The following is a 14,734-nucleotide window of genomic DNA, read 5'->3' as shown; positions in this document are numbered from 1 at the left end:
TTAGTTCTAGTAACTTTTTTGCAGATTTCCTTTGGATTTTCTATACAGTGATGTCAACTGCAAAAGAAAAGATAGTTTTTCAAAATTTATTTCCTTTTTTTTTTTTTTTTTTTTTTTTTTGAGACAGAGTCTCACTCTGTTGCCCAGGCTAGATTGAGTGCCTTGGCGTCAGCCTAGCTCACAGCAACCTCAAACTCCTGGGCTCAAGCGATCCTCCTGTCTCAGCCTCCCGAGTAGCTGGGACTACAGGCATGCACCACCATGCCCGGCTAATTTTTTCTGTATATATTTTTAGCTGTCCATATAATTTCTTTCTATTTTTAGTAGAGATGGGGTCTCGCTCTTGCTCAGGCTGGTCTCGAACTCCTGAGCTCAAACGATCCGCCCACCTCGGCCTCCCAGAGAGCTAGGATTACAGGCGTGAGCCACCGCGCCCGGCCCAAAATTTATTTCTAAACTGTGTGCCTTTTATTTCTTTTTCTTCCTTTATTACCCTGCCGGGAATCTCCAGCATCCAGTGTTGAATGAAGTGGGAAGAGTAGACGTCCTTGCCCTGCATCCAGTCTGAGGGGAAGGCATTTGATGATTCACCGTTAAAAAGGACATTAGCTGTAGGTTTTCCATGCGTGCCCTTTATCTGATTGAGGAAGCCTCTTCTAGTCCTAGTTTCCTAAGAATTATTATCATGAGTTTGTCAACTTTTGTCAAATGTCTGTTCTGCATCTATTGAGATCATCATATGGTTTTTCTATTTTAATCTGTTTCTATGGTGATTCATTTGTTTTTAAATACTAAACTACCTTGCATTCCCAGGATGAAACATGCCTTGGTAATGATGTATTATCCTTTTGTATATTGCTGGATTTGATTTGCTAGTATTTGTTCTGGACTTTCGCATTTATGTTTATGATAGACAGTGGCCTGTAGTTTTTCTTTCTATCAGTGTCTTTATTTGGTCTTGTTATCAGGGTGATATTGGCCTCATAAAAGGAGCTGAGAAGTGCTCCTTCCTATTCTATTTTTTGGAAGTTTATTTAATGTTGGTTTTATTTCTTCCTTAAGTGTTTGGTAGAATTCACCAAGGAAGCCATCTGCCTCTGTGTAAAGGTTTTAAAAGCTGTTAAATAGACACAGGGCTGTTCGGGTTATCTGTTTCTCTTGATCAATCTTTGGTACTTTGTGCCTTTCGAGGAATTTTTTCATTTCATCTAAGTTGTAGAACTTCTTGGCATAAAGTTGTTCATTATATTCCCTTATTATCCTTTTAATGTTCGTAATACATACAGTGAAGTCCCCTCCTTGATTTCTTATGCACGCATGAGCTCACGCGTGCTCTCTATAAAGATAGAACAGTGCAATGGTTCTCATATATCCATCACCCAGATTCAATAATTATCAAGATGTTGCCATACATGCTTCATCAGTTCCCTCTTTTCCTTGATTTGCTGAAGTATTTTAAATTCCAGACATTATGACATTTCACAAACCCTAGGTACTTCCATATGCATCTCTAAAAAATAATATTTTCTTATGGAACCATAATTCCATTATCATACCTAAAAAAAATTAACCATGATTCCTTGGTATCATCTTTTACCTAGATACACCTATATGATTTTCCAAGTTGTCTCAGAAATGTCATTTTACAGTTGGCATATTCAAATCAGAGTCCAGACAAGGTCTGTATGTTACCTATAGCTGTCATGTGTCTTAAGTTTTTAATCTAGGGCAAAGCACCCTGCTTTTTCAATGCAGAAAACAGCCATTTCTCCCCAGAAAGCTCTGCATTCTGTATTTGTCTGTTTCCAGTTGGTACCATTTAACTCTTCTAAACAGGAGCTGCCTCAGTCTGAGAATGACTGAATTGTGACTTGGAGCCTCTGTCCCCCTGAGCAATCCACCGTGGCTCTCCCCCCACCCCCAGGGAGGCAGGAAGAAGGGTGGGAAACTGTCTGCTTCAAGGCCCGGGAAATGTCCGGCTTCTCTGTCCAGCGCAGGCCAGGCCACTTCCATGAAGCCTTTGACTCCTCTCACCTCCGAGTTCCACTCAGTTATGCAGAGCACTGAGTTACGTATCTTTGTCTTCTTCACTGTGGTTTCCTGTGTGCGACTCTTGTCCTCGAAAGTCTGTCCTCTGCTCTGTTACGATATGTGTATTTAAGATTCTCTGTGCGTTTTATGAAAGTGCCTCAGAACAGGGTAGAATCCCTGTGGCCGCCTGGGTTTCCCTGACGGTTCCCCGACGCGGGCACACGTGTAGCTGGCACCCGGCGCACAGGCCTCTCGCCTTCCCTCCCGGTGGCACCCGCTGCCCTGGAGTCCAGAAGCAGGGGATCCCCTTGGCTGTCACGCATTTGCCTTCAGAGAAATACATCATGCAGAGTGCACAGTCCCCGTGTCTGTCTGACCTATGTCACATGGCACTGCTCGTTCTCATTGCTGTGGAATATTCCAGAATATGCCACAGTTGACTGACCCGTTTGACCGTCAGTGGACATGTGGGTACTGTGTACACTGGGGCTGTTACAAATGGTGCTGACCGGAATAGTCCTATCCACGCCTCTTTGGTGAACCTGCGCTCACATTTGTCGTGCATCTGCCTGGGAGCGGAGCTGCTGGTCCTTGGGTGAGCACAGGTTCAGCTTTCATAGAACCGCCCAGCACTCTTCCACTGGGCATGATTTCTTTAAGGCCACGTCTTACCGTGTCACCTCCCAGGGTCAGTAGCCTTGAATGACTCACACTGTGTAGAGCTGGAACCCAGACTCCATGAGGTGCCTGGGGAGGGCCTGGGGGCTGGGCCCTGCCTCGCCCCTGCCCCTGCCCGCCCTGCTCCCCTGGCCAGCCCCTCGGTCCTCCCGTGTCCTGTGTGTCCCGAGACTCTGGGCTTGCTCAGCTGTCCACTCCTGCAGGACACTGACGCCCTGGTTCTCCACATGCAGCTCTGCTTGTCCACACCACGGAGTGCCTCACAATCTGCTTTCAGGGTATCTGCCGCCCGCATTAGGCCACAGCTTTTTAAGAACAAGGGTCGTGGTCTTATTTCAGATGCCTGAATACATAATGAGCCAGCGAACGCCCTCAGCCCGCCCGGGGTCCTGAACACTTGGCAGACGATCGGAACAGAATGGCGGCTAGCGATACACTCCTTGCTTTAGGAAAACATTAAATCTAGTTATGGGTTTGTTTTTTTTTTTGTGGTTTTTTTTTAAATTTCAGAATATTATGGAGGTACAAACATGTTGGTTACATACAATGCCTTTGCTTTGTCCAAGCTAGAGCTACAAGCGTGGTTTTAAAGTTGAAAAGAGAAGGGCTCAAACTACAGCCCTTCGCACGGAGTGGCGGTGGGGACGGATAGAGGGTTCATTGCGTGGTCGTAGTTTACATTTCAAAACAGTGGTGGCGTGTGCAGGCGAGAACCAGCATTTCTTCAACTGAGATCCTCTGCGTTTTTCTCTTAGTTGACCACAGGGTGTGTTGGGGGAGACGTGTGTGGATTTTGGATCAAGCCCTGACTTAAATCCAGGCCATTCCGTGTAAGCTGTGATGTTTTAGTTAAATAACTCCTCTGAGCCTGTTTCCCGTGTGTGGAATGGGACAGTAACACCTGCCTGGCAAGGCTGTTGGAGGATTGGAGAGAACGAATCAGTTCCTGGAGAGCCACTGACAGCCCCGTACAAGGTCTCTCTCCTGGGGACGTGAGGAGGAATTTGCAGCCTGGGCCCAAGCAGGTTTCCGCCGGGCTCTCTCTGTCTTCCTGAGAGACCCGGGCTGGGCTGCATTCAAGGTCTGCCCTGCACCTGGGGGAGGGGAGGGCCGGGCTCTGGGGTGCTGGTGCTACAGGGCCAGCGTATCCGGGGGAGGGGCCCCTCTGTGCATCTTCCTCGTGGGTCGGTCCCAGGATGGGGAAAGAGGTTTCTTGGCTTGGAAGGCAGAGAGGAGAGAGGCCTTTTTTTTTTCTTCCTGTTTATATATACATCTTAGGGCTTTTTGTTTGTTTTTTACTTAAGAAAGTAGTTTTGGGACCAGGTGCCGTGGCTCACACCTATAATCCTAGCACTCTGGGAGGCCGAGGCGGGAGGATCATTTGAGAGCAGCCTGAGCAAGAGCGAGACCCAGTCTCTACAGAAAATAGAAAAGAATAGCTGGGCGTGGTGGCACGCACCTGTAGTCCCAGCTACTCTATAGTTCTCGCTACTCTGTAGTCCCAGCTACTCTATAGTTCTCGCTACTCTGTAGTCCCAGCTACTCAGGAGGCTGAGGCAGGAGGATGGCTTGAGCCCAGGAGTTTGAGGCTGCAGTGAGCTATGATGACGCCATTGTACTCTAGCCCAGGTGACAGAGTGACACTCTGTCTCAAAAGAAAAAAGAAAGTAGTTTTGAGTGAGGGAAGTAAGAAAGCTCCTATAAATATCCCCCCAGAAAAAGTTAAATAAGTTAAATGCCTAACATGCTTGAGCTATTCAGTTAAGAAAGTGGATGAATAAACATAATTTTAACTTCAATGAGTTGTTCTCTTTATCAAGACTAAAAGAACACTGAACACTTAAAAAAAAAAAAAAAAAAAAAAAACCTCCATAATGAAACACAAAGCTGCTGTTCTGTTGTTTTTGAAACAAGTTGATTTGAAAGTGCTTCAGCTGAAGGTAGCCTGCATCTGTCCTGCAATGGCCATAAAGCGGTAACAAGGGATTTTCACATTTTCACGAGGGATTTTGTTATCCCAAGAGTAGACCATGCGTTGCCTTTTAAGTGCTTTTTAAAAGCAGAGTATATACCAAAATGTGCTTTTTAATAATATTTAGGGTCCTGGGATGCACTCCCAACACTGGAGAGGCCAAAGAGTTGTAAATAAACCCAAAGGCAAGACTGGTGTGTTTGGCTTCAGCCTCTCAGTCCTGGCCCTGGCTTTTGTCAGCGGATCTCAGCCATAATGAAGCTTTTAAAAGTGGGATTTTTTGGTGGGGGTACAGTGCACAACAGGGTCAGATTCCATTAGGGCAGGGCATGCAGTTTCCTTAGACGTGCCAGTCACCCCAGCACAGTGCCTTTCTCTGCAAGTTTTGGACCCAGAATTCAGGCTGCCATCAGCGAACAGTGACCAGCTGTGTGTTCAGGACTTGTAGGAATGTGAGCAAATGGATCCACTTTATATAAAATATTTAAAAGCATATTTAATAAATATGCCCTTAATTTTCTCCCCTACTCCCCTTCCTACTTGTCATTCACAGTTGTAACATCTCTCAGTTGTTTTAATTAAATTTAACTTGGGGTAATTATACAAGCACTGAAAGGATTAGAATGCTTTGGGAGCAAGTAATTAGTCAAAAAAAAAAAAAAAACCATCAGGCTTAATTTCGAGTTCTGTGCTTTTATTTTCAAAAAGGCTTGTTATTTTTAATGTTTAAAAATGGAATTTGTGTGCACGTGCCTGCGTTGAGGATATCTCATTTCTTTTGGTGCGCTAACGTAGGCAATTAACTTTTCTAGGTTTACATTCCTCTCTTTTATCTGCTGCCTCCTGCTTACCTGATTACCTCCAGCTAGTCTGCATTTTTCAGAAGATTTAACCTGGTTTTAGTAATATTCTTAGTGAAGGGTAGTTCCAAAGGTAAACCTATTATTGCTACCAAAGAATCGAATTCTGATTTCCAAGCCCACTGGAAGGAGAGTTTGGATTGTCCCCAACTCAGCTTGCTGCAGTTGGCACAAGAGGCCGGGTGACCACAGCACAGCTTGCTCCCTAGTTGCCGGTGGCCAGTTGGGTTTTCAGGTCTCTTTAGCTCCTGATTTTATGTTTCTGGGCAGTGGGACGTGGGGTCTGAGCTGTCAGTGCCCTGGCCTAGGACGGCAGGGCCTGGGACGGCGCTCGACGGTTTGCACCAGCAGACCGGCAGGGGGGGCCACGTGGGGTGGCGGTTTCTGTGTCATGCTCAGGGTTCCTTCTGCAGCGTAGGTAGCACTCCTGGGGGGTTTAAGTTTGACATCTTGCAGTTGTATTTAGTGGTCATCTTCCAAAGTATTCTCTGGAATACTTTAATTCATGCTGAGTAACTTATCCCACTCGGTGCTGTTGGGTGGAGGCCCCATGGCTGGTTCTCCTTGGATCCCGTGCCCCCAGGCTGGGCTAGGACGTGCCACTGTCTCCCAATACCTTGTGTGGCCTCGCTGTGCTTGGCCTGGGTGAGGTGGGCCTCCCCCGAGACGGCTGGCTTTGACCTCAACCTCTCTGCTACCTGTCTGGTGCTCGTTCTAGAAGAATCATTGCTCCCAAAGCAACCAGATGGTTAAGCTACAAAATACAGAGTATATCGGCCCGAGCCCAGCCAGGACCTCACCTGTATTTTTATTTCTTCACTTTTGAGGTCTGACTTCTAAAATGACTAAGAGTTATTTAAATGGGTATATGCTCTCATCTTTCTAGAATATTCTGTTAGCAAAGCCCCAGAGGAGACGAGAATGGCTTTGGGTGATACTGTAATAGTTCTGTGCTTCTAACTTAAAGTTGGAGTCTCTGTTTCTCACCCAAGAAAGCAAAACAGTCACATAAAAACTATATTTAGTTAATATAACCTTAAAATGTTTCTGAAAAACCAAACAAATCCTTTTAAATAGTACACTAATGTGTGTTCAGTCCTGTTTCGAGCCCAGTTAGTCAAGGTATTCCTAACCCAAAGATTCCAAGTGAAAAGAAACCATGCTCCAGAAAAAGGAATGTCAGAAAGGGCACACACGGGTGGCTTTCTCGGCCCGTGATTACTTTCTGCCTGACGAGTCACAAGCTGAAACAGTGAAGACTTTGGGAACACACAAGGTAGGGTACACGTTGCCTCCTTCAGCCAGACCGGGGTGTCCTATTTAACCAGTGAAGGGCAGGGCGGGCTGGGACAAGGTGCAGATTCTTGGCTCTTCCTCCTTGACCGGGGAGGGGTGTTGCTGCTCCACACAGAACAAACGGTACCGTGAGCAGCTGCCGCTCTGCCAGCAGGCCTAGAAAATTATTCTAAAAGGCAGATCCTTTGCCGTGTTTCCCAGTCGCCGGCTATAGGACACCGCTGCTCAGCCAGCAGCCAGTGTGGACCCGGCCCTGGGCGGGGAGAGAAAGCCCCGGTGCCCAAGCCCGCGGGGGTGGCGTGCACCCCTCGACCCCGTCTCTGGCTGCGAGACCTTCACTCTGCTGTCCCTTTCCTGGGCCCAGGTCCAAGGGCAGGGAAGTCTCTCGTTCTCATTTTGTATTACTGAATGTTGGGTTCCAGAAAGCTACCACAATTCATTTTTCGAAATACTCTGGATAGGCTGGGATGCTTGTGGAAACCCTAAAGAAAAGATGAGGAGCTCCTGCTTTTGATTCGGGCCCGTGAGGCTTGTTGAACTTGGATAAGAACAGTCGCTGGCAACAATAATTGCAGGCTGCACGTTGCCTTCCCTCCAGGAGCTCCTGTAGTCTTTTTTTTAGTCAACTTTCCTTGAGGTGTAGCTTACACCAAAATCACAGATTAAGTGCACAGGTCGATGATTCTGACAAATGTATCCCCCCCCCCCCACCAGGGAACCTCTGCAGCGAGGGCCCCTCCTCACCCCCTGTGCTCTGAGTGCTGTGGGTTCTCGGTGGCGTTTCCTTGTTGCAGTGTCTGTAAGGGGCGGTCCAGGTCTAAGGGTCTGCAGCACTTGGCCCAAGGTGAAAAGGAAGTGGTGGCAGAGCCCTGGGCACCGAATGCAACACCTGCAGATTTGCACCTGGGGCTATGTTTGAACTTGTGTGTCACCTTGTGACCCAGAGAGCGTGAGAGACTCCAAACAGAAAGCCTGCGGTGCCTTCTCTCTGGGAGTCTGGACTGAATGGGGATGACCACGCGGTCTCCTGCAGCAAGTATTTATGAAGTGCCTACTGCATGCACTGATCTGTGCTATTTGACACAGAGGGTATGAAATGAAGGGAAGATGTGACCCCCAGCCTGGAGGAGCTGTGGCTCAGGGACGCTCGGGGACAGCGCACCCCTCGGTGCGGGGAGAGGCAGCGCACAAGGAGAATGAGAAGCTCGGGGGAGGGGCGCAGTTCCAGGGACCAAAATAGGAAGCTGAAATCTCAGCACGGTGTTTATCACTCACTTTATATTGTACAATGTTGGTTTTAAGTTTAAATGCCTATACTAGAGCATTTAACTTGTATGTGAAACTACAGAAATAACACAGTCGTTCATAATTTGTGCGTGCATACGGGCGCGTGTATTTTATTCCTACCGGAAGACTAACTCGGCTGTTTTCATCTCACTCCTTCACATGCGCCAGTTCTCCCAGCACCGTCCGCCCCCAGTGCTGGTGGTGGAGGAAGGTGCAGAGGGCGAGGAACGCTGGGCCGCCCGATGGGTGCCCTGGCCTTTTGTGTCGTGGTTTTCCGGGCATGTAGGAGAGGCCCTGATAAGGTCCTTCCTCGCTTATGTCCTGGGGGCGCCCTTGCTTCGCTCCACGGGCGAGCAGGTTCGCCTGCAGCCGGCAGCGCAGCGGGACGGTGGCGCACCCAGGCCTCGCACCCAGGTCCACCGGGGTCTCCTCTGCTGAGAGTGCTGCACTGTCCTAGCAGACTTCACTTACAAACACAAGTTCTAAGGTAAAACTGAGAATTTCAGGACAGTGGCTTCTGAGTGCTGAGTAAGCAGCGCAAGCCAGGCAGCAGCGCAGGGTGTGCGTCAGTGTCCCCGAGGGCCCCGGTCGTGGGGGGACATGGTAGGAGCCTCCTGTGGGGGTGGCCCAGGCCACTGGCTGCCTGGGGCCCTGGCGTGGCCGGAGGCAGTGAGGGCTGCCCTCCTTCAGGGACGTGGAGGTCAGGAGGGGTGTGAAGGCTCTGCCACCTTACCTGGTCACCTTGTATAGTCACTTCATCTGTGTCTCCGCCTCCTCATCTGTAAACAGGGGAGCCGCTGGGGGCCGAGAAGATCTCATTTGTTGTTTTGAGCACTAATTTGAGACTGTTAGCGACGTGTACAGTGTGAGGCTGGGGTGACAGTGTTGTTCTGGGTCACTTCGGAGCTCCAGGTGGGACAGGCAGGTGGTGCTGGGGTCCCGCAGGGCAGAGGGGCTCTGAGTACGAGGCTGCCTGGCACCTTCTCTCTGGTGGCAGGCCTGCTGGCCGCCCGCCCCGGCACGAGCTCGTGGCTCTGGCTCCCGCTGCCAGGCCTCTGCTGCGCCTCCTGAGCCGCCCTGCCGGGTGCCGCGGGGCTGGCAGCACCTCCACGCCTGGCCGCGCCCGGAATGTGGGGCCGAGGCCCTGGCAAGCCAGGCTGCACACCAGGCGGCCGCCGGGCTCCGTCCCGCCTGCCTGCACAGAGCTCCTTCCCAGCACGGCGTCCTGGGATTTTCCAGCGATGCCTTTCCTTACTCTCAAACAGGGCACGGGGGTGTGACAGAAGGTCATGTCCATGTTGTTGGCCACTGTGTGTTTTAAAGGTGGTGACACAAATGGCCTTTAAAGTGATGTGGCATGAAAAAAATCGTTAATATTTGGCATGGCCAACAGTGGTTGCTATGGCAGCATTCAGAGGGCCCGAGATGGCATCGGGGACCATACAGCGCCCGTTTGTTTTCACAGACCTGTGAAAGTTCATAGTTTTGAGCAAACAACTGTGGAGAGGAGACCCCGGCCTCTGATTTCAAAGGGCCGGTGTTTCACCGGGGCCTGTGCGGTTAATGTAAGAAAGGTGTTTGGCCACACACTTTTCCGGGGCATTCAGCGGGGCTGGCGAGGGGTCTGCTTGAGCAGGAAGCCCCTGTCTTTGCTATAAAGAAGCTAGCAGGCAACAAAATGAAAGCATCAAAGCGCCAACAGGATGCGGCCCGGAGCCCTCCCTGGCACGTCGCCCCCAAGAGCCACGCGGGGAAGAGTGACCTGGAGCTCGTTCCTTGCTCCCAGGCCAGGCTCGGGTTGAAAGTTCAAGGCATTTTGTTTTTTCACCTGTTTCCTACAGTTCTAAGAAACTTTTGAAGAATTAATGTGTAACTATATCAGACACTCGGCATTTTCTCCAGGGAAAATAATGTTACAGTGGGGGAGGGAGGGGAAGCGGCCACTCAACTGAGATGCAGGAAGGTTTCTATAAAATAAGAGAAATCCTCTCTGGGTAAACGTGCCCAAAATCACACATGCTCCTCACCACATTTCCACCACACTGGGGACATACGCATTTGCTTGAGGCCAGCACCCAGTGTGTGGCTACTGGTGGTCACATAAGGACCAGGGCGCCACTGGCAGCCTTGAAACCAGCGTACAGTGTGACGGGGTGGCCTGTACTGTGGTCTCCATGCCCTTCATGGAGCCGGCAGGCCAAGGTTCTGCTGGAGCCAATGATGACACAGTGAATGACGAAAGCTAATTAACGGAGCACACGTAAAGACGAGTGATGCTCTCTGCCAGGCGGGTCTCTGGACCTGGCATTTCTAGTTCCGAAACGATTTCTCCCCAGCCCGTGGCGAGTGGCAGAGCCTGCTCTGGCAGGGACCCGTCCTTCAGGCCACCCAAATCCAGTCATTTTACTTTTGTTTTTTCTAACCCAGTCTTGACAACTGGCATTACGCATCGTTAGTGGCCTGATGGTTTATCACATGGAGGAAACAGACACTTTGAAGTGATGACATATAGATTTTACTAACATTTCCTCCTGTCATTAATTTTTAATACATACAGGATGAATATTTTATTGAGGAATCTTTTTTTAAAAGGTGGTTTTTATGTTAGAAGCTGGTATTCATTTAAAATCCTTTTGCAGATTAGCTTAAGCAGAGTTAAATATTAGCCCTTTCCTTGTTTGGTTCACCTGGTATGTGTATGTGTGTTTCTAAATGTGGACCCAGAGTACACGGTAGTTGTAATTTATAAAGTATCCCAATAAACTTTTAAATGCTGCCTTTTACACTCTTGCCACCAGGTGGCTAAGAAAAAAAAATAAGAAAGAAAAATCCAACAGTTATGCAAAGGACTCATAATCACTTTCAATTTCTGCTTTTGTGATGAAATATGAAACTATAGACAGACTGTGTTTCAAGAAAGAAAACTGCTGAGTTAAGTGACAGAGGCATTTCAAGCAGCACCAGGCCAGATGGGCATCTCATAAGTGTGTTTGTTTTCTTAAATATTGACAATGTTAAACTAACCAGATTTTGCTGAACTAAAGCTTTTGGAGACTCTCTGAGCCTGTTCCACCTCCATGCTGACCCCGGGATGTCCACATCCTCCCTGGCCAGTGGGTTTGGGACAGAGGTGTGGCTTGGGTGCTGAGCACAGCGGCAGGCCTCTCCCATCCTTAATGCACGGGCCACGCCGTCTGCAGAGATTCCCTTAGAGTCATCTCTGGAACCCCCAAGTAAAATTCTCCAAACTGAATGATTCTGGTATCGATGGTAAGATGCTATAAGGAGATCCATGCATGAGGGATGGTGACGTGACAGGCTGGAAAACGCTTTTAGGCATAGTTTCTCGTGCTCTGTCTGTCGGAGTATGGCCTGTGTCATATGGCACAAACCCTACTCCCCCCAGATTTCCACAGCATCGTGACGAGAAGAGCCATCTTGTCCCATGAACACAAAACCCTCCCCCTTCCTCATGAGCGGGCCGTGTGGCCGCTGGGGTTGCCCTTCAATTCTCTAATTTATTAACTCGGACAAATAACCTCTTGCTCGTACACCATTTTATTCACAATTTGCTTTTCTGATTCAAAGTGAACATGAGTGTCTTAATCCTCTAATGGGAATTAATTGCTTGTTTCAGTGCTTAACTCTGATCCTTTCTCAATCCCCACAGGGACAAGTTTCTTCCTGCAGGATCTGTGTGTGTGGTTCAAAACACAATCAGAAAGGTAATGATGTTTTTCTTATGAAAGAAGCCAGAAACGCAGAATATTAATTTTCTTTTTATTGCATAAATAGTATTTTCAAACTAATTTAATATTATAAAGATATGTTTACTGAATTCAGTAGGTAAAATGTAGAAAATAAGTTGGTCATTCCTAAATTAGTTCCTAGAAGAGAAGGTTAACTTTCATTGCCTAGTTTTCTTTTATGGAAATATTCTGTCATCTTCTGCACAAGCAAGTTACTGAGCTTAATCTGTCATGGGATTAGTTAAAAAAAAAAAAAAAAGAAGAAGAAGAAAAAGAAGGAAGTTACTGAGCTGATTTTCCACAGAGCTGGAGTTATCATTCTATGGCCTAATTACCATCATTTCTATGTACTGCCACCTTTCCAAATATTCCTCTGGTTGTAAGAAATTGTTAAGGCCACAGCCACTACTTCATATGCCTTGATTCCCTCTCCCACTTATAATGTATTCATTTTTATTCTTAAGGGGCTTTGTTGGGAAGAATATAGTTAGCAGATCCTGATAAAGGAGGGGGCAGGGGAATTCACATTCGTCAGAGGCTTATGCCTGGCACGCAGTCGGCGGGCAGTGGCGATTAGCTCTTGGGGGGAAGTGTGATGAACCCAGTTTTAAAGAGGAGGAAATAGAAGCTCAGAAACTTGAAATAACATTCCCAAAGACCTACAGGTGCTAAGTGGTGGAAATGGGAATTTGATTTGGACCTGTCATGCCACGGTGCCTTTTTTCACACTTGCCATGACTGTGTCCCTAAATGTCCATCTACAGAACTCTAAGTCCATTCTGCCTAATGTAGTTCCCTTTGAGGGCTGGGCCCACACTATGTCTGATCCCGCAGGCCTGGCCTTCAGGGTCGTGGTTCAGACCTACCTGGGCACATCTACCTCACATTAAAGCAGAGACAAAGCGCCATCTTTGTTTTGCTCTGGAAAAGCCAAATGGCTCACCTGTAGCTGTTTCTATCTATTATTTAGTAATAGTCTTACATTTTATGTAAGACTCTGACCTTAACCCAGTGTCACGGCATGCTAGCAGGGAGCGAGGTTGAAGACACAGTAACATATGACTCTCAGAGGGCCTAACGCTCTCATGGCCAGAATGAGTAAGAGGCACGTTCTGAGTTACTCCTGACTGTGGTTCTGAGAGGCATCTGGCCAGTGTGAATAAAGACTTTTCATGTGTCCTGTTGGCTCTGATCCTCCCAGCAGCCTTAGAAATGGGCTGAATATGACAGATGAGGAACTAAAGTACAGGGAAATAAGGAACCCAAAACTAGCAGAAGGAAAGGAATAATAAAGATTAGAGAGTAGAAAAACAATAGAGAAAATGAGTGAAACCAAGAGTTGGTTGTTTGAAAAGATCAACAAATTTGACAAACCTTTAAAAAAAAAAAAAAAGATTGAGAGACAGAGGAGACCTAAATAACTGAAACCAGAAGGGGACATCATAACCCATTTTACAGAAATAAAAAGGACTATAAGAGAATACTATGAACAATTGTATGCCAACAAACTGGCTAACCTAGATGAAATAGACAAATTCCTAGAAATACATAACCTATCAAGACTGAATCACAACAAAATAGAAACTCTCAACAGAGCTATAACTAGTAATTAGTAAAGAGATTGAAGCATAGTCAAAAATCTCCCAAAAAAGAAAAGCCCCAGGACCAGATGGATGGCTTCACTGGTGAATTCACCATTTAAAGAATTAACACCAATCCTCCTGAAATGCTTCTAAAAAATTGAAGAGGAATACTTCCAAACTCATTTTGTGAGGCCAGTAGCACTCTGATACCAAAGCCAGACAAGGACGCTGCAAGAAACAAAACTACAGACTAATGTCTTTGATGACAAATACTAGCAAACAGAATTCAACAACACGTTAAAAGGACTATATGCCCTGATCAAGTGGGATTTATTCCTGGAATGCAGGGATGGTTCAACAAAGGAAAATCAATCAATATAATAAAATACACTAACAGAATGAAGGAAAAAAAACATGGGATCATCTCAACTGATACAGAAAAATCATTTGACAGGATTCAACACTATTTCATGGTAAAAACACTCAGCAAATTAGGAACAGAAGGAAATTAACTCAACATAATAAAGGCCATATATGAAAAGCCCACAGCTAACATAATACTCAGTATTAACAGAATAAAAGCTTTTCCTCTAAGACCAGGAACAAAAACAAGGATGCCTGATTTCCCCACTTCTACTCAACATAGTGCTAGGAATCCTGGCTAAAGCAATTGGGCAAGAAAAAGAGATAAAAAGCATCCAAATTGAAAGTATGAAGTAAAATTAACTCTGTGGACAACATCATCTTGTATATGAAACCTAAAAATTCCACCAAAAAACTGTTAGAACTAATAAACAAGGAATTCAGCAAAGTTGTAGGATACAAAATTAACACGCAAAAATTAGTGGCAGTCTTACACACTAACAATGAACAGTGTGAAAAGGAAATTTAAGAAAACGATGCCATATACAATAGCATCCAAAAGAATGCTTAGGAATAAACTTGACTAAGAGGGCAAAAGACCTATGTGCTAAAAATTACAAAACATGCTGAAAGAAATTAAAACACAAATAAATGGAAAGAGATCCACATTCAATGATTGAAAGACAATATTAAGATGTTAATATTACCTAAACCAATCTGCATATTTAATGCAATTCTTATCAAATTGCCTGGGCATTTTTTTGCAGAAATAGGAAAATCCATTCTAAAATTTATATGGAATTTCAAAGGACCCCAAATAGGCAAAGTAAATTTGAAAAAGAACAACAATATTGCAGGTCTCATCCTTCCTGATTTCAAAACTTACTGCAAAGCCACAGTAATCAAAACAGCACA

At 46.5% G+C, this 14,734-nt stretch overlaps 1 protein-coding gene across 10 annotated transcripts in view; it reads left to right on the top strand.

Moving 5' to 3' along the window:
- The window catches only part of GGACT (gamma-glutamylamine cyclotransferase), a 43,721-nt gene that overhangs the window by 23,425 nt on the left and 5,562 nt on the right, over nt 1-14,734 (top strand). For 6 of the 10 annotated variants that reach the window (XR_011233481.1, XM_069467621.1, XM_069467616.1 and 3 more), the window contains one exon: nt 11,795-11,849. The exons of the other annotated variants lie outside the window; for them this stretch is intronic. Coding sequence is in view for 3 of the 6 variants with exons in the window: in XM_069467616.1 (XP_069323717.1) it covers nt 11,795-11,849 (55 nt within the window). In the remaining 3 variants the exon portion in view is untranslated. The remainder of the gene's footprint in view (nt 1-11,794; nt 11,850-14,734) is intronic. 10 annotated transcript variants of the gene reach the window in all.

This window comes from Eulemur rufifrons, chromosome 4 (assembly GCF_041146395.1).
Source record: "Eulemur rufifrons isolate Redbay chromosome 4, OSU_ERuf_1, whole genome shotgun sequence".
Lineage (NCBI taxonomy): Eukaryota > Metazoa > Chordata > Mammalia > Primates > Lemuridae > Eulemur > Eulemur rufifrons.
The sequence above is the reverse complement of the archived record's forward strand: the minus strand, read 5'-3'. Positions and strand labels throughout refer to the sequence as shown.